Source organism: Protopterus annectens, chromosome 16.part0 (genome assembly GCF_019279795.1).
Source record: "Protopterus annectens isolate FY-2018-M chromosome 16.part0, PAN1.0, whole genome shotgun sequence".
Lineage (NCBI taxonomy): Eukaryota > Metazoa > Chordata > Ceratodontiformes > Protopteridae > Protopterus > Protopterus annectens.
The window spans coordinates 255,364,237-255,387,373 of record NC_056750.1 but is presented as its reverse complement, the minus strand read 5'-3'; the positions used below and the strand labels follow the sequence as shown (position 1 = coordinate 255,387,373).

General features: G+C 37.7%; 1 protein-coding gene across 1 annotated transcript in view; it reads left to right on the top strand.

Annotated features, from left to right (window-relative positions):
- LOC122790960 (E3 ubiquitin-protein ligase TRIM39-like) overlaps positions 1–23,137 on the top strand; it is a 122,685-nt gene that overhangs the window by 97,402 nt on the left and 2,146 nt on the right. Inside the window, exons 4-6 of the mRNA XM_044058680.1 lie at positions 8,184–8,414; positions 20,823–20,848; positions 20,940–21,052. Of these exons, the coding sequence (XP_043914615.1) occupies positions 8,184–8,414; positions 20,823–20,848; positions 20,940–21,052 (370 nt within the window). The remainder of the gene's footprint in view (positions 1–8,183; positions 8,415–20,822; positions 20,849–20,939; positions 21,053–23,137) is intronic.

Here is a 23,137-nt window from a genome sequence, read left to right as displayed (position 1 = left end):
AATATGAAATCTGAAATTTGGAATACAATGTTAGGTAGAGAGGCTATAAGGGAAAGATGGCCGAATAAACTGCAAACATTCCATGACTGCCTGGAATTAGTGATAAAAGGGAGAGAGAGAAAGGGGAAGAAAGCTCAGGCCATAGGAGTGATGAAGTTTCATCAGACAGAATTGAGGGAATAAATGGATAGCATGTTTGGGGAGTTCTAAACAGTACTGTAAATAGTTTAATTAAAGTAAAGCACACATGAAAATTGTAATCTATCAGCTGAGACAGAGTTTGATTTACTCTGTGACATATATGAGTGATATCGGGTGTCGTCTCAGTGGCATAGCAGTTATCATTGTCACCTTACAGCAAGAGGTCCCCCAGTTTGATTCTCATTTGGGGTGCCTTCTGTACAGAGTCTGCATGTCCTCCTTATGTTCATGTGGGTTTTCTTTGGGTGCTCCTGTTTCCTCTCATATTCCAAAGACTTGCTGTAGGGGATTGGATACTCTAAAATGGTCATACTTGTGAGTGTGCTTGTGTGTGTTTGTTTGTGTGTGTGTGTGTGTGTGTGTGTGTGTGTGTGTGTGTGTGTGTGTGTGTGTGTGTGTGTGTGTTTGTGTGTGGTATGAAAGAACAACTGCAGTAGGACTAGTCAGCCAGTGGTTTGAACCTTTTCTCTAGATGACTATCATTGTAGAAGTGACACCCCAACCCCATGTGCATATGTGGAAAAAAGTGGTGTGGAAGGATGGGTGGATGGATTTAGGAAAAATGTAATCTGTCTGTGATGGAAAATAACCATGTACCATTCCAAATGGTGTATAAAAAATTGTTTGCCTCTAACAAACAAAAAAATAACAAAAACAGCTAATGTTTCAGAACATAATCTGATAAATAGTTGTACTATACCTTTAGAATGAAGTTTTGAAAATTTGCATCATACTGTTTTTAAAATTCTACCTTCTAAGCAAACCAGTGATGTCAAAAGGGGTTGGTATAATGGTTAATGTATTTACCTCACAGACACAAGGTACAGGATTTGGTTCTCAACTTTAAAGGGAAACATGCTAGGCTTAAAATGGCCAGCAAGGGCAGCTAGCCTAGTAGTTACATATGAACCTATATTCCTTTTCACATTTTACATGGAAAGTTACTCACCAAGTGTGAAATCTTTTTGGGGCTGCCAAAAAGTAATTCTGATGAATAGCAATCCCTCAAATGATAAAATAATGACTGTAATCTACATTTCTGATCAAATACTGAAAAATGACAAATTATGAGGCTGTATTAATTGGGTTAAGATATTATTTGGTGGTTACTAGCATTATCTGGTTATATAATTATCAACCTTTTGATTAAATACCATTTATTTGGCACCAGTCAAATGGAACATTGACAAGATTACTCTTAGATTTGGTGATCTTTGAATCTGACATCATGGGAAGTGCAGAGGGCATCTCCCAGAATGTGCGTGCTGGAGAAAGTCTTCACAGAAAAAAGATGAAAAATTTCCATTGGTCAGTTAGTGCCTACCAGTCTTTAATCAGATGGTTGAAGAGTAAGCCAGATATATACCGTTTTAAATATTTTAGGCTCCAAAGTTCAACACAGCCTTACTGTGGCTCTTTTCTATGAAAAATAAGTCAGTGTTTCACATCTCGGTAATAGGGTAATTTCATATGGATGCTTTTTTTTTTTTTTTTTTTTCACTTAGGTTCTCAGATGCACTGCTTGCTGTGCGGGGTTTGCTTGTCCACCTTGTGTCAGAGTGGGATTTTACCAGGTGCTCTACTTTCCTTCTACATCCCAAGGACATACTGTAGATGGATTAGTGAGCCTCCAAATTGCTAGAAGGTTTGCATTTCACATTGGAGTGTGTAGGTTCATCTTGTGATGGTTTAATGTCTCATTCAGGATTACTTTCTCTGTTTCGCACTCAGTGAATATTGGAATAGGCCCTGGCTACCCCATGGCACAGACCTGGATTGTGTAATCTCACAGTGAAAGGACAAAAGAGTAAATATTTCTGAATTTGGGCTGAAAAAATGGTATTGATCTGAAAACTGACAGATCAAATTCAAGAGATGGACTGAAAGTTTTGTACTCTGAACTACTCTTCAAATTATTAAAATACTTATAAAGTTATAAAGACATATTCCCCGTAATAAAGCATGGCAACAGGTCTAACAATTTTGAGTTACTTCTGGATTAGATTTTGATTATCTGGCCATCATGGGTCCAAGATTCAAAGAAAAGCTGTAAGTATTTTAAAATCCTGCTCAGACAGTGAGTTTGCCAAGCAAGTTTAATTGACATAAATTACTGCCAAAAAAATGCACTGCTGAGACTTCATATTACATTTGCACCATATAGTAGTTTGTCTCTGTCTACATGTATTTATGCTGATGACCTCCTTCTCCTAGAATCCACAAAGGCTGAGTAGTGGGTGGTTTCAATTTTATTTTTAATTTTACTATTTTACTTAAAAGATTTTCTCCACTGAATAATAGCCAAAGGGGGGGAGGGGGGGGGGGTTGAACAGGACAGTATTATTATCAAGGATTTTTACTAGAGAGGTTTTTATTTGAAATGTATTCATGAAGGATGGGTAGAATTTTCTAAATTAATGTGGCAGGTGAAAGAGTAGATAGGGCTATGTTTGGTAACTATTTAGCTTTGAGGAGGGTTGTACATTGATGTACGAGCCATAGGGAGCAATTGATAAACCATCATATACCATTTGACATAGTATGAATCTGGTGAGTGTGCAGGTTGACTATAGTGAGGATCTATTTATGTGGGTATTTTTACTACAGCTTTAAGGGCTATAGGCAGCATTCAACTGTGCAGTTACTTTGACTTAAAAGTCCTCTCTGTCCCTGGGAAGATAATCTCCATCTTGAGTAAAGGCTTGTTGACAACTGCTATAATGGGAACTAGTGAGGCAGATGAATGTACAAATGGAAAAATACTCACTTATGTCTGAGTGCCAGACGGACATTTCTCACCCCTTGGTTAGTTTATAGCTCTTCTCTTTGCCACTTGGCTGTGCTTATGCGGTGTTATGAGTTTGCTGATACTGCAAGGAACACTGGGAATGCCATACTACAAGGAACACAGGGACTGCCACCACCATGCAACAAAAGTGTATACAGCAAATTGAATGATGTATGTAAATAAAAAGAGCCCATGGTAGATATGGCTTTAAGGAGTAACAAGATTAGCCAACTAGGAACACATGCCCAGGTTAGGGTGGTGTGGAAGCTTTGGTCAGGTTAAATGACTTGCTCAGAGTCCCACAGTGTACAAGTATAAACTGAGAGAGGCTACAGTTTATTAGCAAGTCATATACCATGTAGGCTGACTCTACAGGAAGTGTTATGTAGGCTGACTCTACAGGAAGTGTTATGTAGGCTGACTCTACAGGAAGTGTTATGTTCTACAGATTGGAAAGTGAAAATAGTTCTAAAAACTTTCATCCTTGGAATTATACACAGAATTTATGTAAAAAGGAGCTGCAAATTAAATGTTCAGCTTTGCAGATTATGGTACACTGTGTTACCATATGTTATTATACATTGTATTCCCTGCTTGGTTTGTAACTGCTAATAGCTTTTTCCATATTTGCTGTCAGATAAAATAATGGTTAGTTCATACATAAGCAGATCTGTGGAATAACCATGGGCTGCCTCAGAATTATTTATTTTTCAACTGTATTTTCAAGGAGAGATTTCCCTGCCCATTTTAGCTGTGTAGAGTTATCTTCCCTACTATTTCTACCATGTTATCTTGACACCTTCTTGGAGTTCACTGTCCATTCCTACTGTTCCCTAAAACTTGACTTATGACCAGTGACAATAAGAGGACTATGTGGAAGGGTTAGCAGAGGAGACCCCGGAGGAGGAACAGCACTGGGTGAGATTAGTAATGCCCAAAATAGAGCCAATACTGGAAAGCCTCAGAGTTGGGTCAACATTTGTAGCCCAGGAAAAAGTCAACAATAGGGAAGTGTCTCTGGGAATGAGGTCATTACTGGAGAAGCTAGGGATCAGGTAAGCACTGCAGACTCCACGGATTGGATTGCCACTGAATTATTTAGTTTTGAAGTCAGGACTGAAGCTGAGAAGGGCCCAGTATGTGGCAGTCAGGATTAGACAACCTACTGGTGGAAGATGAAGGTCAGTACTGAAGGACTCAGTGAAGAAGAGAGCAGAAACAGGATGTCATTTTTGCTTTTTAAGGTGGTGAAGCAGCTGGTCACCAAGCAAGATCATCTTCATTCAAACCTGCACTGCTTCTTTTAATTCCCTGTCAGCCAGCATTAAGATGTTTATTTCTAGTATTTGTAAACAAGCATGCAAATATTACATTTGTAGAGATAGTTTGATGGCAAAAGGATGTAGTGAGCCTCTGCAGTCTATAATTAAAATATATTCAACAATCTTAACTTCTCTACATCTCTACCTACCCCCTCATCTTTTCCCTACCTAAATCATACCCTCTTAAAAATCTCCATGGATTCCCTCTCTTCCACTGACTCCTGCATCTAATTTCACATCTCCACAACAATGTCCATGAAGAAGCACTTTCATAGCCCCAGGGAGCCATTGGTCCTGTATTGTGTTTCTGCACTTTGCCCTCCCCCACTGTCCTTCCTGTTCAAGTCAATCCTTTTGCATCTTCCTAAAATGGCTCTGTGCACCCAAATCCTGACTCCCTGTCTCTCCTGGACCCTGTTGAGAAAAGCTGTAGCTCCTGTACACTATGATCATATCTTCCCCCTCCATCCCTTACACCCTTCTGGTGATGCTCCTGTAGACTCCTTCCAGTATACAGTCATCTCACTACTATGCCCTCCCCCCATAAAACTGCACAGTGTACCCGTGTTTGCCTGAACAGAACGTGGTAGAGTATTGGTGCACTTCTACAAATGTTTCCACTGTTAAAAACAGCAACATACCATTGGCTACTGCCTCTGCCCTCCCATTATCTTTCTGGTGGTGCAGTCCATGTGTGATTAATTCCCCAGATTCCTTTCCTGATTTATTGTTTCAGATTCACTCACCCCAGTGGTACATCTTACCTGAGGGTGATGAGGTCCAAGTGCAGCACTTCGCATTTGTCTGCAATGAACCTCAACTGCTTCTATTTAAACCACTTTGTCACCCTTTCAAAATGAAATTCTGATGTGTGGCTCATGGCATGCATGTTGATACACACACACACACACACACACACACACACACACACACACACACACACACACACACGCTCACGCTCATGCACACGTGTATACCATCAATTTCAGCCTGCTGAATGGTTCACATCAGTGGTGGGCATGCATGATGAAATAAAGCAGTACTTTTGCTATCACTGAAAAGATAAGAGATGGTATAGAGTTCAGCAACCCCTCAAACAGCAGAGGTATGATAATACATAATCCCACTTCAGAATGGCTAAATGTTCACCTAAATTGCTTCAACCCTTAGATTAGAACTTGCTACAATAAGATCAATTCCTGCCATCGGAGCATCTTGCATACACTGCAATTCCCCTGCAAGCTTGTACTGCAGGCCTTAAAAGCCTGTCATTTCCAAAAATAGAGATTAATGGCCCATCTGCGCTGATTGTTTTAAGCTGTTTCCAGGTGCTGAAACCATCACAGACATGGTCTATGCACCTGTTACCAATCAGTCTGCTCGCACAATATTTAGTCTGTTTTCAGTGACACTGCTTTGTTTCAGTGTGGCTCATCTGTCAGGCTAAGTTGTTCAGAGCTGCATATCAAAATTTCTTTCTAAAATTATTCCTTAGCATTCCCCATCTTCAACTACTGCCTCTATCTTTGTACCATCAAGTTGGTCCTGCTATCTGTTCCCAAAGATATGTCTGAGTCAAACACACCGTAGAGTGAGTAATGGGCCCAGAACTGACTTCTGTAGTACTTCACTTGTCCCTTTCCTAGTTCTTGACATCAGTCTTTAAACTATTACCCTTTATATACTACCCTTCAACCATGCCCCAATTCCATTCCTTTCTGTTAATCTTATTTGCAGCTGACTCCTATTTGAGACCAGAGCAAGGGCTTTGGTGAAAGGCTGGTAGAACATGTTCACTGGTTGTCTCCTGCCGAGTTCTCCTATAACCTTATCATAAACTGGATCAGGTTTGACTGACAGCTACGTCTGGACAGAAACTCACATTACTGATTTGGAGTTTATTGTCATCTGAAAACATTATGAGCCTTCCCCTCAGTCATATCTCCATACTTTACCTGACACCGCTATTAGGCTAATAGGCCTGTAGTTCCCTGGATGTTTCCTACTTTCTCCCTTTTACAATGGTACTGTAGTTGCTTTCTTCCATTTCCTAGACACTTCTGCAGTGGTATGTGAACTATTGAAAACCTGCAATAGGAGGTCTGCCAAAACACTGGCTGGATTCCTGAACACCCCATGAGGTAGCTTATCTGGTCCTTGTACTTCAGCCTCCTTTATGAAATCCAGTTAAATCCAACCAGCCTCCCTCTCTTTCCTGTCATCTCACTGCCCTCCCTCCCTTTCTCCCAGTATGGAACTCTCCATTTTCTTTCATTTGTAAGGACTGAAGCAAAATATTCATTCAGTACCTCAGATGTTTTCCCAGTCTTCTGTATGTCCAGCTGTTCTTTACTCAGTGTGACCAAGTCTGTCCTTGCCGTCTTCCTTTCATGGCTTTGTTCTCCCTCTTGATCTTTCCTTGTACTGAACCACTTCTATTGACCTTCTTGCTTACATCTCCTCAAAGGTCTGTCTTTTCCCCTAATCAATAACCTTTACTTCCTCTGTAGTCACATTTGGAGTTGTTTTCTTTTGCCTTTTAGTCTTTTTCAAACTGTTGACTGCAACCCTGAGTGCTGAATCCCTGACCTGTTCCCACAACCTAATTACTTCCTTAATTTGTCCCTATTATCCTAACTTATCTTCAGTGCTTTTCCAGGCTCATTATGATTCAGTCTACTAAAATTCTGTGCCACCATCTTTATTTTTATGTTCTTACCATTTCTCTGCACTGTAAACCACACAACAGCATGACCTCTTTTGACCAACCATGCTCTAACAACATTCATCCTTCCCACCCTGACTTGGACCTCATTCAGAATTTTCTTTTTTGTGGTACAGTCCCACACCAGCTTGCTGACCCCCATGGCTAAACATCTTAACCATCTCCCTACTCCATGTGTACCAAAGGAGCCCAGAATCTCCCCTTCTTCTCCTGACACATTCAGATCCCCAGTAGTATAACTTCCTTTCTCCTATCCCAGTCTTTTTAATCTCTCCTCCTGTTTCTCATTCTTCCCCGTTCAAGTGTCTGTGGGTCTGATACAGTGTATCAACCAACCAGACTTCTCCCCATTATCTTTACTTAAACCCCCAGCATGCTTATAATAGCTTCTCCGTTCCTGCTCCCCTTCCTTGCAGTAGTAATGGACTGGTGTTGGACTGGTGTTTGTTCCTCTTCCTTGAAATCACTCCTAATGCTAATCTTTATCTTGATTGCTACCTCACATCCATCCCTCACTTCTCCATCACTCATGGAAAAAAATATCCACTGGCACCTCCATAAGCCACCCTATTTTGTCAATAGACTATGTTCCTGTGGTGCAACATCAACATTTGCATACACACGTTGATGTTCTGCATTTGCATTTTAAAAAAAATGTGTTTTGTATGATGTTTTGACTCCTGCATGCCTTGAGTGCTGTCTGACTGCCACTTGACAAAATTAGTAAAAAAAGGACTGGTTAGTGGCTTCTCAATTCTCCCAGTAAACATTCCCTGCACCTTTGAGTTGCCTTATTGTCCTCCAAACAGTATTAGCCATTCTGAAATTCTACCCACTCCAGCCAACCATTCTGTGATTATATCTGCCAGGTTTAGGATGGGAGAACAGAAAAGTAACCAGATCAGAGCTTATTGTCTGGTTTTACTCTTTGTTGCTGTGTTTGGGACTAGATTGACAAGTAAACACAGTACTGTAAGGCAAGGAACCAAACCCAGCCAGTTATTAATGATGTAGCCTATTGCAAGAATAACATTGTTATTGTTACTGGTTTTGAATGATTTTCTGCATTATAAACTACACTGCAGAAACTTGGCACATAATATTTTATCATTGCCAGCAAATGACTTGTCTTTTACTGATACAACAGAAAAGAAAAGAGGCTTGGAGCCTGAGAATTACTCATGAGTTTGAACACCTGCAGAAGTTTCTTGAAGAGGAAAAACAAACTCTCCTTACAAAACTTGACGAAGAGATGGAAAGTGAAATAAAGGCAAAAGAGAACTACATATCTTCACTTGAAAATGCAGTGACTGATTTATGTAATCTCATAAAAGAGATTAAAGTAAAACTTCAGCAGCAAGCTGCTACATTGCTTAAGGTAAGTGCCAACGATTGTAATAGCTGTCACTGAAATGAGGTTACATAAGTCTTAAGAACCCCATATTAGGATACCTCCATTGACTGAAAGTAACTTAGCTAACAATATGTTAAACAATGTACATAAAAGAGGCAGAACTGAAAAACATGTGATATCAGTGGAGATGGTGACAAAAACAGAAAGCCTGAATTTCTCTGATCTTGTTCTTTTTTAAGACTTACTAACTGGTAGAGATGCCGGTTTCTGCAGATGCTAGCCAGTTTTTCATTGATGAGAAGGGCGGGGGTGATTGATAAACCGTGTTGCATGGTCACATGATTGCAGCGGCTCAGAAGCAGGAGCAGTTTTGTTGACAGCATTAGGCACTGGTGTGACACAGGGTATAGAACAAGAAAGTGATACAGTTTGAGTGTGCATGTGTGAGATGTAGAGTGATAAGATTAAAGAATGAAATATTTAAAAAAACTAAGAAGGAGAAAAGTCTGGTAAGGTGTCAGATAGTCTTAGTGAACTTAGAAACCCGATAGAACAAGTTGTTATAGAAGGAGAATTTAACTACTATTCAAGAGATGTAACAGTGAACTGCAAATGTCACTGTTAACCTTAAAACTATTTTTTGTAGGAGGCAAACTCTGTGGTACTTAAATATACTAACTCCAAGATTACTGTAACATTGTAACTCAGAGAAAAGGGATTTCTCCAAGAAATACCAATGTTGCACTTAATAAATGTTGTATAGTTTAATTTTGTAAGCTTTATAATGTGCTATTTTGTCTTTTAGTTATGTACCCAGCCTGAGCTTCATTGAGATAACACTTCTCCCCAGTCAAATGTGTGTATAAATAAATAAATACATACATACATACATACATAGTATATTTCCTTGTTAACACACTTAAATTTTTGCAGATTTGAGTATCAATTGTTTTTGTACTCAGACTTAAAACAGGACCTCTTAAACCCCATTACAGTTATACAGTGATAAAAATACAATGGAAAAATGCAAAATGGAAATATAGAGGAAGCAAAGCAGGTGGTGAAGTTCAGACCTGTGACATATTAATAGGGAAAATAATCTATTTTCCTTCACAATTGCAAGACTTCATTTTTACAGTATATAATTCAGGTTTCAATGAAGACATTTTATTAAGCCCTGGTATGCTATGTACATTCAAGCTATTAAAAGCATCAGAATTCCTTAAGTAACTTATTTATTTATTTTTAGTTGACTGGGTCAGTCCCACTAGGCTAATAACCTGTCTTCAGGGGATACCCAAGGTTGTAGTTATACTAAGATAAATTTGAAAAGGGCAATGAGAAATTTACCTTGATTTTTTTTGACAAATGATACAGTATTGTTCACATCCACTTGTGCTGTGACAAACTCAGGCAGATGACACCTCCTAGTACAGTTCAAGATGCTTCCTCAAGTACAGAAAACCTTTAAAAATGTGCACTAACCTTATTATAAACCATTCATTTTTAATGCAATTAATTTAAAATTAAACTACAATAACTAAGGGCATTAATAAACTATGCTCACCAAAGAAACATTGCAGGTACTAGGGTAATGATATCTTTTGTAATTCTGTTTCATTCTGATGTTGTCAATGTTGCTTTAAATTTATTTGAACTTCTCAGAAATGTGGAACTCAGATTAATGACCTTATAGTAACATTCTTGAATAATTATTGCCTGCAGCTAGTTGGGCTACAAACATATTTATCTCTGTGTATGTAAGTATGCATCTGTCTGTTTGTGTCTTTATATATCTATTTAGTTCATGCATTATTTTTTTAGAAGTGCTTTTAAAAGCAAAACAGATTTATGTTTTAGACCATCAAAAACTGGTACTGTACTTTGCAGCAGAAATCATCTATTGTAAAATGAAGGATAACACATTTTTATTAAAACTGCTGGTTATGGTTATGGAATTGTGATGACGGACAAGCAATCATATATCGTGACTATGCTTGCTATGTTTATGGGCCCATTTGCATCTAACAAGGTATTGCCTATGTAGTTACTCAGTTTAAATAGCGTTTACATAAAAATATTTAGTTAACTTTCCAGTAGGATCTATTCTTTCCTCTTACAGTATGTTTACTGAAACAATTTCCCATTACACTGAACCCATTTTGAGTGGATTTGGTTCAATGATTTTTGTCATACATATGAGACAAGGAAGATTTTAAGTTAAGGAATATTCAGTATGCACTTTCCCCTGTTTGTATGATCATGGATGCTCCATGGTTTTTACACAATTATTCTTTGTGTTATTTGTTATTGTTATGTGTAGCTCTTGTGATCAAGGGGTTGAAATCGTTAAGTGTCTTTTTAACTAGTTCTTGTGAATTATCTAACAGGATCATTGAATGCATAATAACTGTAGGTCAGTTCATATGTATTTTAATGAAACACTTACCACCAACTGAGGGGTGCAACCACATGGTGTAGTAATGAAACACTTACCACCAACCCATGGGTACAACTACATTATGTAGTACTGAAACACTTACCACCAACTCAGGAGTACAACCACATGGTGTAGTACTGAAACACTCACCACCAACTGAGGGGTACAACCACATGGTGTAGTAATGAACACTCACCACCAACTCAGGGGTACAACTACATGGTGTAGTAATAAAACACCACCAACTCAGGGGTACAACTACATGGTGTAGTAATAAAACACTTACCACCAACTCAGGGATACAACCACGTGGTGCACTTTGGTCTTTTATTATGCTAATGTAACATGACTAAAATGAGACATGATGCTTCTATATGCATGCAATAATTTTATTGTAAACTCAGAAACATATTAACAATTTATTGATGTTTTCCTCTTATGGACTTGTAGTTTGAATAACCTTGTTATTCTTTTACTCAGATCTAGGCCTCAAGTAAATAATTGCATTTTACTTACAGTATTTCAAAAAGGTGATACTTTTGGATCATAACTCCACATGTTAAATCAAAAGGCTATTAAACAATAAATAAATAAATAAATGAAATTGAAAACAGTTTTGCAAGGAGGCAAACCTTCCTATACAGAGCATCAACTTTAATTAAATATACTAATTTTGTGGTCACATAGCAGTATATAAAAGAGAAAACTGTCACAAACACAGTGCAGTGGTCATACACACAATGAGACAATTGGCAATAAATAAAGTGTGTGAATTTTCTTTTTTTTTTCATTATAAAATGCACAAATGTACATATAGCAAATACAATAAAGCAATAACAAAACTATTTACAATATTTACATTCCTCCATGATAAACAATCATTTTATCCATGAGACGTTATCAGTATTTGTTCAAAAGGTTTTCCAATTATTGCCATGCTATTTTTATGAGTAATGTTATGAGTTCTATAACAAATGGTTTGCAGTTCTTTTTTACAAACAACTTTTACTAAATTAATAAAATCTTTAAACCACAAATCTTGCTTACTTTTCCAGTTCAAAGTAATAACTTTTCTGGCAATTGCAAAAATTGACCAAAGTAACTGAATCTGAGATTTAGGTAATACATTAGGTTTATGAACACTGAATAGGATTAGTGAGTTAAAAATATGACAGTTATCAGACCATAAAGCATTTACAAAATATCTGAAGTCTTTCCACTATTGAACAACATTTCTACATTCAATGAACATGTGAACCCAGTTCGCCTCTAGTAATTCATCACATTTCCAACATTTACTTTCACTGTTTTTGAGTATAGGATTTATTTTATGTGGAGTATAGAAACTCATTTTCATAAATTTCCATGTATATAATCTCCAATATAATGAAGAAGATGTACCGTACATAAAATTCATTAACAATTTTTTGGATTAATCCGATATTTGTTCTCCATTAATCTTTACACAGTAATTCCAAAAATCCTAGTCAAACTTTAGTGTGTCTCCTCCTAGTATCTTATAGATAGGTGTGAAACTTAATTTTTGATTATTTGTCTTTTCAAGACACCTAATAAAAAGCTGAATCAAACTAGGTATAGATTCAGTCTCTAGGTTGATTGATGCTCTCATTTTCTTTTCTATAAACTGCCGTAATGAGTGTATAAACAACCAACTGTCTTGATTATTATCAAAACTACATAAAAGAGAGTTTAGTGATTTAATACTCTTATTTTCAATAAACTGCTGCCAGAATATCAAGTTATTTTCCTTTCATTTTTGCATCGCATTGATGTTGAAAGAATCTAGGCAATCAGGGGAGTATGCTATAGGAATATAGGAAATAGTAATCTTTAATGTTGTAATTACAATCAATTATATTTTTAAAGTTATTAAATATGTGATTAATGCCATAAGAAAAATGATCAAGCTTCTTATTAAGTAAACAAAATTCACATAAAAGCCAATGAACTCTACTTATTAAATATTGTTCCTTAAACTGATTTTCTATACTTCTGACATCAGTTATATGAATCTCATGTATTATTTTCCATCCAGATCTATAGGTAGGTGTGATCCAATGTAATATTACATTAATTATAAATGATTTGGAATAAAGATCTAAGTAGGGAATGCTATCCCATTACTATTCCAAGCTCTAATGTGCCATTTATATGCAACCTCGGGTTTTAAGGGGAAACATAAAAATTTAAGTAGCATAGAATTTAATTTTTAAATAAGTTTTTGGGGGAGGGTAGAATCCAATGACTGTATATAAAACAAAATTTTAGGTAAAATTATCATTTTAATTAAAGAGAGCCTATCTTCCATTGTGAAGAACATTTTATTCCATCTTTTGATTAGTTCACTAATGGTGGTTATTAAATTATTGTAGTTTAGTTTAACAGGTTCTTTCCATGTACTCTTACTTATACTGACACCCAGATATTCTAATACATCATTCTCCCAATTAAACAGGCTATTGTCTCTTAGGTTTTTGTTGATCTTTTTGTTAATTAGTCATGTTTTGGATTTATTATGATAAAAATTTAAGTCCTGAAATTCTTTCAAACTTGCTTAAGTTATTTATAACATCATGCAAGGATCCATCGATATCACCCAACGTTAACAGCATTTTGACATTATTGTTCAAACCATTAATATTTAATGATAAATATTCATAAGCCATTGACTATAATGTGTTATTACTAACTGAAAGATCTTTCTTCCATGTTGACTTGAAATCGACTGAAAACTTGCTTATCATGGATGCATGACATGTGTTAAGCACTACTTTTAAAAACTATTTACAAACACATACATGAAACATAAAGTTTCCTAACTAAACCATCCATCCACCACCTCTCCAATACCAAAAGACACAAATTATCCATCTCTGCTTAGAGTATAGTATAAAAACAAAAAAGGAAAGAATTATGAAAGCAACTAAGGAAATTTGAAGCCATGAAATATAAATTAGAATGAGAGTGTCCAATATATCTGAAGCTATATGAATATGTCACATATGATAGCACCTCTAGTACATAGATATGCCAGAAATACACATCAGATCAAAGTATGTATAAACATTAGAAGCTGAAGGTTATCAAGAAACGTCTGATGATGTCATGAGTCTCCACAATGAGAACAGTCACACAGATCACCAGTTTCCTCACAAAACATCAACATCATAAAAAAGTGTGTGTGTGCACTTGTGCATGCACACAAGGGGGTCTATATTATATCCTCAACATTTAAACAGTGACAGCAGAAAATGCCGAGTGTTCACACCAGCAATTTCTTTCCCTGGAAAAGAAACTGCTTGGCCATCCCTGTTAGTTTTCTGTTTTCCCCACTGTAGTGCAGTCTTGGAGTTGGTATATTTAGTTGGGGGGGGGGAAGCACAGCCCCCCATGTTGGAGGTGTGGGGGTGATATGTTTTTGTTTTGAGGGCAAGCAATTTCTTTCCCAGTGAAAGAAATTGCTGATGTGAATGTTTGGCATTTTCTGCTTTTGTTGTTTATGTGTCGATGAAGAGGTATTCAGTGGAACACCTCTTTGAGGATATAATATAGACCCTGTACATGCATGCGTATGTGTATGTGCAATGTGTGTGTAAGTGTGTACATCTGTGATGGACTGACATCCTGTCCAGGAATAGTTACATATCTTATGCCCATTGTTTGTTGGTATAGGCTGCAGCACCTCATGACCTTTCAACTTCAACTTTAGTGTCAACTTTATTTAGTTGCTTTTACGCAAAACACCATTTACAATAAACAGTGAGAATAAATTGGACTAGAATTCACGTTAATGACTAAAAGAAACAGTTGAATATAAAATTTTACAAAAAGATTAAAAACATTATGATAAAACCCTACATTATAATCCTTATTATAATTAATAATATAATTATTATAATTAATTAATATATAATTAGAAGTCCTTAATATTTGATATCAAAAAGATGCGTTTGGCAGTTAGAGCAGAGGATTAAGGCTATGAGTTGTTAATGAGCCTCTGTTTTTGGTATGAGGTTTGATCGCTAAGCCTTCATTTGTATATTATGTGATGTTGAGCAAATCACTTAACTAGACGATGCTTTGGGAAAATTGGAAAACTGGACTCATGCCTAGCAACTAGGTATGAACCTAAGAGTTAAGTGATCTGCAGACACTAGTAAGTGCTGTGCACTCCCAAAGCTCCTGATGTAGTAGATTCCACAGGCTCACCTTCCAGACGTCTCAGAACACTGTTGTATTAGCACTGGCAGTCCAACAGTCCATGAGTGACAGAGCAAAAGCCCCTAGGAGGCACCATTAACTCTTTGAGGTAGGGGGAAACCAAGTCATACAAGGACAAAAACACCAAATGCTAGGATTAATACATAATCCTAAAACAAACTGGTAGCTAGTGTGGACCATGCAGAACAGGAGTAATATGTTGGTAACATGATAAACCATGTCAGCTGTAAATGGTCAAGCTCAGTGTTGGGAAGTACTAGGTAAAGGGCTTTGCAGTAATCCCACTATGAAGAGACCAAGCCACAAAGTACTGCAGAAAGATCAGCTTGAGAAAAGAAGTGTTTTGTCATGGATCTGTATAGGAGAGAAAAGAGTATTTAGATTTAACAATGACAGTGACACTTGGTACTGTGGTAAGGGGGGAAGATTACAGTAGCATGAACTGCCATAGCTTCTGTTTTGAAAGTGATCAATTTCAGCCAGTTACTGGTAAGTGATAAATGTGTGGCTTTGAGATGGTCAGCAACAACACACACACACACACACACACACACACACACACACACACACACACACACACACACACACACACACACCATATCATCCTAAGGGAAGGAAAGGCAGATTTGGATGTGTTCTGCATAAGCCAATCCTGTGTTCCTGATAAGAACTCCCAATTATAGCATATAAACTGTGAACAATGATGAGTCTAAGTCTGAACCCTGTGGTATTTCTCAAACCAAAGGGTGTAAGGAATATTTATTCAAACCTGAACATACCCATTTTGGTAACAGCCTAAAGATATGAAGCAAACAATTCCAGGACCAAAGTGGAGAGACATAGTATGATTTTCAATGGCCATTTAAAATCTCATAGTCAATAATATCAAATGCTGCAGAGAGATCCAGGTGAAGCAAGACTGACTAATAACATTGTTCTCTGGCCATAAGGAGACTATTTACAAGGGCAGCTTTTACTGTGGTGGGTGTAAAATACAGACTGGAAAGGGTCCATGAGATGGAACTAAAGCTGCTTAAAAATAACCTCAGACCACATATGGGGTCTAGACATGGCAGAGCAGACTGAATGGAGGCCATCTTGTTTGAGAAAACACAGGTGGTTGAGTCACATTCTAAACTAGATGAAGCTGTCCTTGTATTCAGGCAGGCTGGACTGCACAGCTCCTCGTCCACATGGAAGAGAACATGCAGATGATTTGAAGCAGTAGAGACTTCTTTTGACTACTTTTTTTCAAGTGATGTCAGTGTGGTATGTGGAATAATGTTCTTCCATTTCAAGCCCGTCACTCCACAGACTGCCCTTAAACCCTGTCATCAAATACACTAATCTTTTGGATGTACATTGCATTGACTTTAATAGACATGTAACTGCAAATGTACTTGGGGGGGGGGGGGTGACCATAAATTATTACTTAGAGAACATAAATGACAGATTAGACTAAATGCAGATGGCTAACGATTGATTAGTGAAATGCATTCATTAAAACTAAAATTACATTTTAGGATGGAAATCTATAGATTTGAAAGCCAACTTTTAGTCTGAATTTCTGTATCTGGTTTACCTCTCATACTTTTTTTATTCTTTAAGTTACAGGGAGTAATAAACATTTGTTTTCTGTTAAACAGACTGATAAAAAACAAAGCTAAGACTGAATGTGTTTGTGTGTGTGTGTATTTGAGTGCTATTTCAGTAAGCATGAATGTGTGTTCAAATTACAAGTGCTTTCCCATTGTCTTGCAATATCTCTGGATAAAGACAACAAGTGATGCCACAGTCAGTTTCCAGAACATCAAACCAATTTGAATGTTGACTTTGTCTAATAGTGCAGGCCTAAGAACATGCACTACCATGGGTCCTGCAGCAGGAAACATTCATTAAGTCAATGTTCTCGCCTCTGATAATATCATCCATCATTGCCTTATCCCAAGATATTGCAGATTGATGGGTGTGTATATATGTGTGAGTGTAGGCCTGTGTTTTACATGTCATTTTCAGCGTACCCATTTACAGCCTTACAAGGAAGTGCAGTTTCTGCAACTTAAGTGACTAGAAAACATGCATTTGCACTAGATATGTGTTCCTGTTATGCGGAATCCCAGATGCACGTGAGAAAGATGACTTACTGAAATTAAATCAGCTTTTAATCTTAGAGTTAGGTACATGGGTCCCTCACCCCCTATATCTGTGTGTTTTGAAATTTCCATTTGGTCAGCTAGTTCTTTCAGAAAAAGCACCAATCAGTTGGCCACAGACTGAACCATATTCATGTACCTCTGTAGTCATGTGCTTTTCTATAGAGAGCTGTGTTTACCACACTGCTTTGTACCCCCACTGGGGTGGCCATATGTTCATATATATATATATATATATATATATATATATATATATATATATATATATATATATATATATGTATACTTCTGTGCTCCTTGTTTGTTCATTGTATACCACTATACTGACCACATAGTCCTGCATGTACTACTCGGGTGGCCATGTGTTCATATAGATATATATACTTCTCTGCTGCTTCTTTGTTCATTGTTTACCACTATATTGACCACATGCTCCTGCATGTACTACTGGGGTGGCCTTGTGCTCGTGTATAATCTCTGTGATGGTCATATACTCATATATAATTGCTTTGCTGGCCATAGTGCTCAATGTCTTTGCTCAAGAATTCTTGACAAAATCAAAAATAATGGAGAGGGACAGAGTTTAAATATTGCTCTTATAGAATTAGAAAGTTGTTAGAATAACAGATTTTGTATTAGCACATACTTTCTGAAGGAAATTAAATCTGAAACTCAAATGTCTGTCACTAATTAGTGACTAGTCTTCAGTGATTTGCCAATAAACTACAAGTTGTATGAAGAACAGATCAAAAATATGAAGCAAAAAATCTGGACATTCTGAAAAATTCTGGACAGTTGAGAGGTATGCATTTTCAGGGGTAACCTCTGTGATGCATGTATACCTATATATACTACCTTGCTGGTCATGTGTATATGTTTATTCTGACTGTGTATACACCTGCATACACATTTGTGCTTAATATGTGCTCCCACGTATAACCTCAGCACTCTCCATTTGCTCTTTTATATAAATATATATATATATATATATATATATATATATATATATATATAGACACACACACACACACACACACACACTCACTCTACTGTGTTGGACCTTTTTGTACCGTCATGCTGATCATGTATTGCAGTATTTGCTGCTGTGCTTCCTGTATGCACCAACACATGCTTTTGCACCAGATATGTGTGCCTGTGTCTGTCCCTGAGATAGTCATGTGTTTCATTGTATACCACTGCACTAATTGTGTAGATGAGGTACTAATATATAGAGCAATGCACTGGTCATTTGCTCTTGTGCTTAACTGCTATGCAGTGATGGGATCTTGTATATCACTGCACTGGTGACATGTAATTGTTTATATCAGCTCTATTGGCTGTATGTGTCTATGCACCACATATTGCTGTATATACAGCTGTGTGTCACATGTTCTATATCTGCATATACCCCTGTACTGGCTAGATGTGCCTGCATATACCCCTGCATCTGCCATTCTTGCTTTTCTGTCCCTATACTGGCTATCAGAAGCATAGATGGCTCAACCAGTGTCCTGTGCTGGTACTATGAGCCAGCTCTCTACCCCCTCAGCTCTTTTAAGTGAAGAGTCAAAAAAATCACTTCACTGTAATAAGCCAATCACTACATTGTAAGTGATCAGCTTATTACAGTTAGATCTACAGCCCCACCAGCTCTTTCACTGAAGAGCCAAAAAAAAAAAAATTACATCCCCTGCAAGCAATTCTGGTCATGTTTCTGTGCCCTGACCCCAACCCTCCCTCAACATATTTTATTTAAAAAAAACTTCTTGTTACAGCTCATTCCCTGCCTGCAAAGATAGCTACAGTGCTCGAGTTTTAGTTTAATAAAAATTCTTCTTAAATTCTTCTTAAACTGTAGCAAACAGTTTATACCCTGTCTGCATGGAGCACTATGTCACTCCTGCTTAAAAAAAAAAAAAAAAAAAAAACTTAATGTATAAACTGTAACAAACTGCTTCCTAGAAATGTAACAGATATTTGCTACAGTTTATACCCTCCTGCAGGGAGCACTCAGGTTTTAGTTAAAAAAAAAAAAAACAAAACAATTTATACCCCTGTACTGGCTATCTATGTTTGTATTGTATCCCTGTACTGGCTATGTATGCCTACATGTTCCTCTGTGCTGGCAATGTGTGTCTGCATTATACTCCTGTGCTGGCTATGTATGTTTGCATTGTACCCCTGTGCTGGCTATGTATGTCTGCATTGTACCCCTGTGCTGGCTATGTATGTATGTATGCATGTATTCCTGGACTGGCCATTTCTGTCTGCTGATACTACTCTGCTGGCCACATAGTGCTGTGTATATCCCTGAAATGGCTATGTGTGCCTGCAGGTACCCTTGAACTAGACATGTGCTTGCATTTACCTCTCTAACAGCCACTTGCTCCAGCTATGTGTGCCTACATGTACCCCTGAGCTGGCCACATATACCTGTGTATGTCACTGCTCTGCCTATGCGTTTCTTTGTGTAGCCTTTTACTGTCACCATGTGCCTGCTTGTACTGGCTATATGCTTTTGTCTGTACTAGTGAACAGCATGCTTTAATATCATTAAAGCAGGAGGGAACGGGTCTGGCAAAGTTGGGAAAATGAGCTAATGGAGGAGCTTCCCCATTGCTCTTCAGACTAAGTTGAAGACTAGCAGCATGCAATGAATCTTCTGCCCATTATCTGCCCGGGAGGGTATATATCATATCTCTCAACCTCTTAGCTCAAGAAATCTGGACAAATCCTGACATAATGGGTAACAAAGGCCCCAAAATAGGGACAGATTTTAAATACTGCTCTTATAAACTTAGGAAGTTGATAGAGTAATATGATTTGTCTTAGCATGCAAAAAAACCCCTCAAAAATATATCATTATTTAGTGACTTCAAACCTCAGGTCATCCCAGTGATTTGCAAGAAAACCACAGATTTTGAGGAACAAACCAAAAAATTGGAGGCAAAAATTTGGACATTCTGCAAAAATCTGTACAGTTGAGAGGTGTGGATATATCATTTGATGGAAGTGATCCTACAGCTAGTAAGTGGACATACGCAGGTGATTCACCACCTTGTAGTATCTAACCAAATGGCTTCTGGGTAAGTGATTCATCCTGGCTGTGGTGCCAGATTGTGAAATTGAATGTGACAGCTGAAGGAGTGATTTCTATAGGCAGAGTAAGAATATGGATTAGAATTAAACTGTAATAACAGCATGTCTGGCTATTGTACTCAGGAAATTTTTTTTAAGATTCATTCAGAGAAACTCCATTGTGAAATATAGATACAGTGTTTTTATAATGTCCTGTAAAAATTATTGGGGAAGTTTATGTGCCAAGCATACATTAGCAGAATAAAGGCCGTATTTTCCACTGTTTCACATACATTAAAGTCCCTAACTTCCTGATATTCTTAAGCCACTGTTAATATCGTCTTTGGTATATTTCTGCTTAAAACAGTCATTATTGAGATACAAGAGTAATTGATGTTTTGTACAGCCTGCTGTTTATCCAGCCCCATTTCCCCACAGACAGTACTCACTTAGGCCAGGTAAACATTTTGTTTTTTCATTGTCCTTGTTTGATGTAATTATCATATTTTTTATATTTAGGATAATAAGAAGTCTCTCCAAAAGAGGTATGGTTTAGTTAAAAAAATATTTAAAATTAATTCACATTTTGTAATGCTCTGTGCTAGTGACAGTTGCATATACTGTTTTCTTTTGCAGATATGGTATAAGTAATGTTCCTTCCACGTTTAATATTGATTACAATAAAGGAGTGTTCTGTGGCCCACTACAGTATTTCTGCTGGAAGAAAATGATGAAGGAGATTGGTCCAGGTATAAACATCTAAGATATATGTGTATTTCTGTGTGCCGTTGACTTTCCCTATAAACCATTAAGACACATTTTTGTAGAAACAGATATATGCTATCAATAAAGTGTTTAGATACTGTGTTCTAAATTTAACATACACTGTGCTGTAACACTCTCTGTATGATGCTGTGTGTGATGCATAATTTGCCACAACACCCATGTTACAGGTGATTTCATCCACACTCGGCTACACGTTTCTGTTCAACATTTCATTTAATACACATTGTGCAGAAACAAATATTATGTAACAGTCAGTCTGATACGCACTGGCTGTGAAATGTTCAGTCTGCTACACACTGTTCACAACATGCATTAGGTAACATATTACTAAAATGTGCCACAACACAACACCTGTGAAAAGTTTAGTATGATGCATACATGTCATACGATCCACCCCGTGTAGCATTTTGTTTGATATATAATACATATGATGTTCTAACATTCTATTGTATGCACACGCTAGCGTCATTTCTTTGGTCTATGAACATTAGTAACAGGAATATTTCATAATTTACTGAGTTATCCGTCATCAACTCAACTTACTTCATACCCAGTCCAGTAATTCTCAACATGTGAAATCACATGAATGTGCTTTAACATAAGTCTTGGGGGGGAGAGCAAATCCTGTTCCTCGGCCTCCTTATGGTTGGCAAATTGGGACTTGGCAAATTCTGATTGACGACACATGTTGAAAAAAAACACTCAGTCATTAGTGTGTCTCATAAAATATTTACTTTTTTCATGAGGAAGGATGTGCAGACATTGCTCTTGAGATATTATATTAGTTTTATTAAAAGAACAAACTCATATTGTCCCCTGGTCTATCTCAAATTGCCCTTCTTGAGGTTGGAGGGACCTTCTGAATAAGGTTTGTTGGTTCCACTTGTAATGGCTTGTAGATTGGATTACTAGTACTTATGTATGAATCTATGAAATAAAACAAACTTCATCCAAAAAAGAGATACAGATACCTACCCCTGGAGCCAGGCCTGAGAATGGCATTCTCTAGTGAGTGTCTGGTAGCCAGATAATCCACGTAGCCCATCCAGGGTTCAGACACAACTGCATGGTGCCACTGTGTGGGCCCACCACTCACAAGACAAAGGGGGAGAGAGGCTGGTGTAGTGTCACTTATGTGACAGCAGGAGTGAGATGGCTTAAGATGAACTAGACTCTGGCCATGGACACTGGCTCCTGGGACATGGATTTTCACCTCTGTGCTCGGGAAGGAGTTGTTTGGAAGTACCAGCCAGATGTATTTATTTTACTGTACCAACACTGCAAGGTCTGGACTCAAACTTATTGAATAAAGAGACCTCCTACTTTGCAGATGACCTTTGTGAGAGTTGGTGTGCTGAAGCTTCCAAGCCTCTACCTGCCTGCTGTATGGGTGCAGTTTGCAGAAGGAAACACTTTCTTTTAGTACTTATGCACCTAGCAGCTATTCGGAGTAACTGGCCTTCTTGGAGACCATGGATGTTGTATTTTACTTGATAGATGTCTGGGAAAGTGTTTTAACAGACACTGAGCTATAGCTGGCTACCCAAAAATGTATTGAGTGTCCAGATGCTTTTTTGTGAAAGTTTATGGAAGAGTCCAAATGCAACCTGTTCAAGACCCCAGTATTTGAAAGGGTAGCAAGAAGATTTGTCAGAAAAGTGATAGATAATTGTCATGGCACTAACCTTAGGGCATGCTGGAGGATACCAGTGGTGAGGGAAACCATCAGGATACAAAGAGTCCTTCATTTTAGTGCTAGCTGGGGGAGGACTCTGAATCTGCTCAGTAGTTAGTGGAAGGACAGGAATACAGCAGTTATAAAAGTCCCTGAAACAAATGCCTGGAGTTTGGCAAGGAGAAAGATACGAGTATTGAATGGCCTCAAACTGAATGTGGCAAACAATCCTGCAAGCTGGTAAAGGGTTGGGACTTTATCTACACTGCTGTTACCTAGAGTTCAGAAGTGCTGACCCAGAATGGGGAAATTTTTTTTTTGGTGGTGGTGGTGGTGGTGGTGGTGGTGGGGGGGGTTGAAGATATTCTTTGAG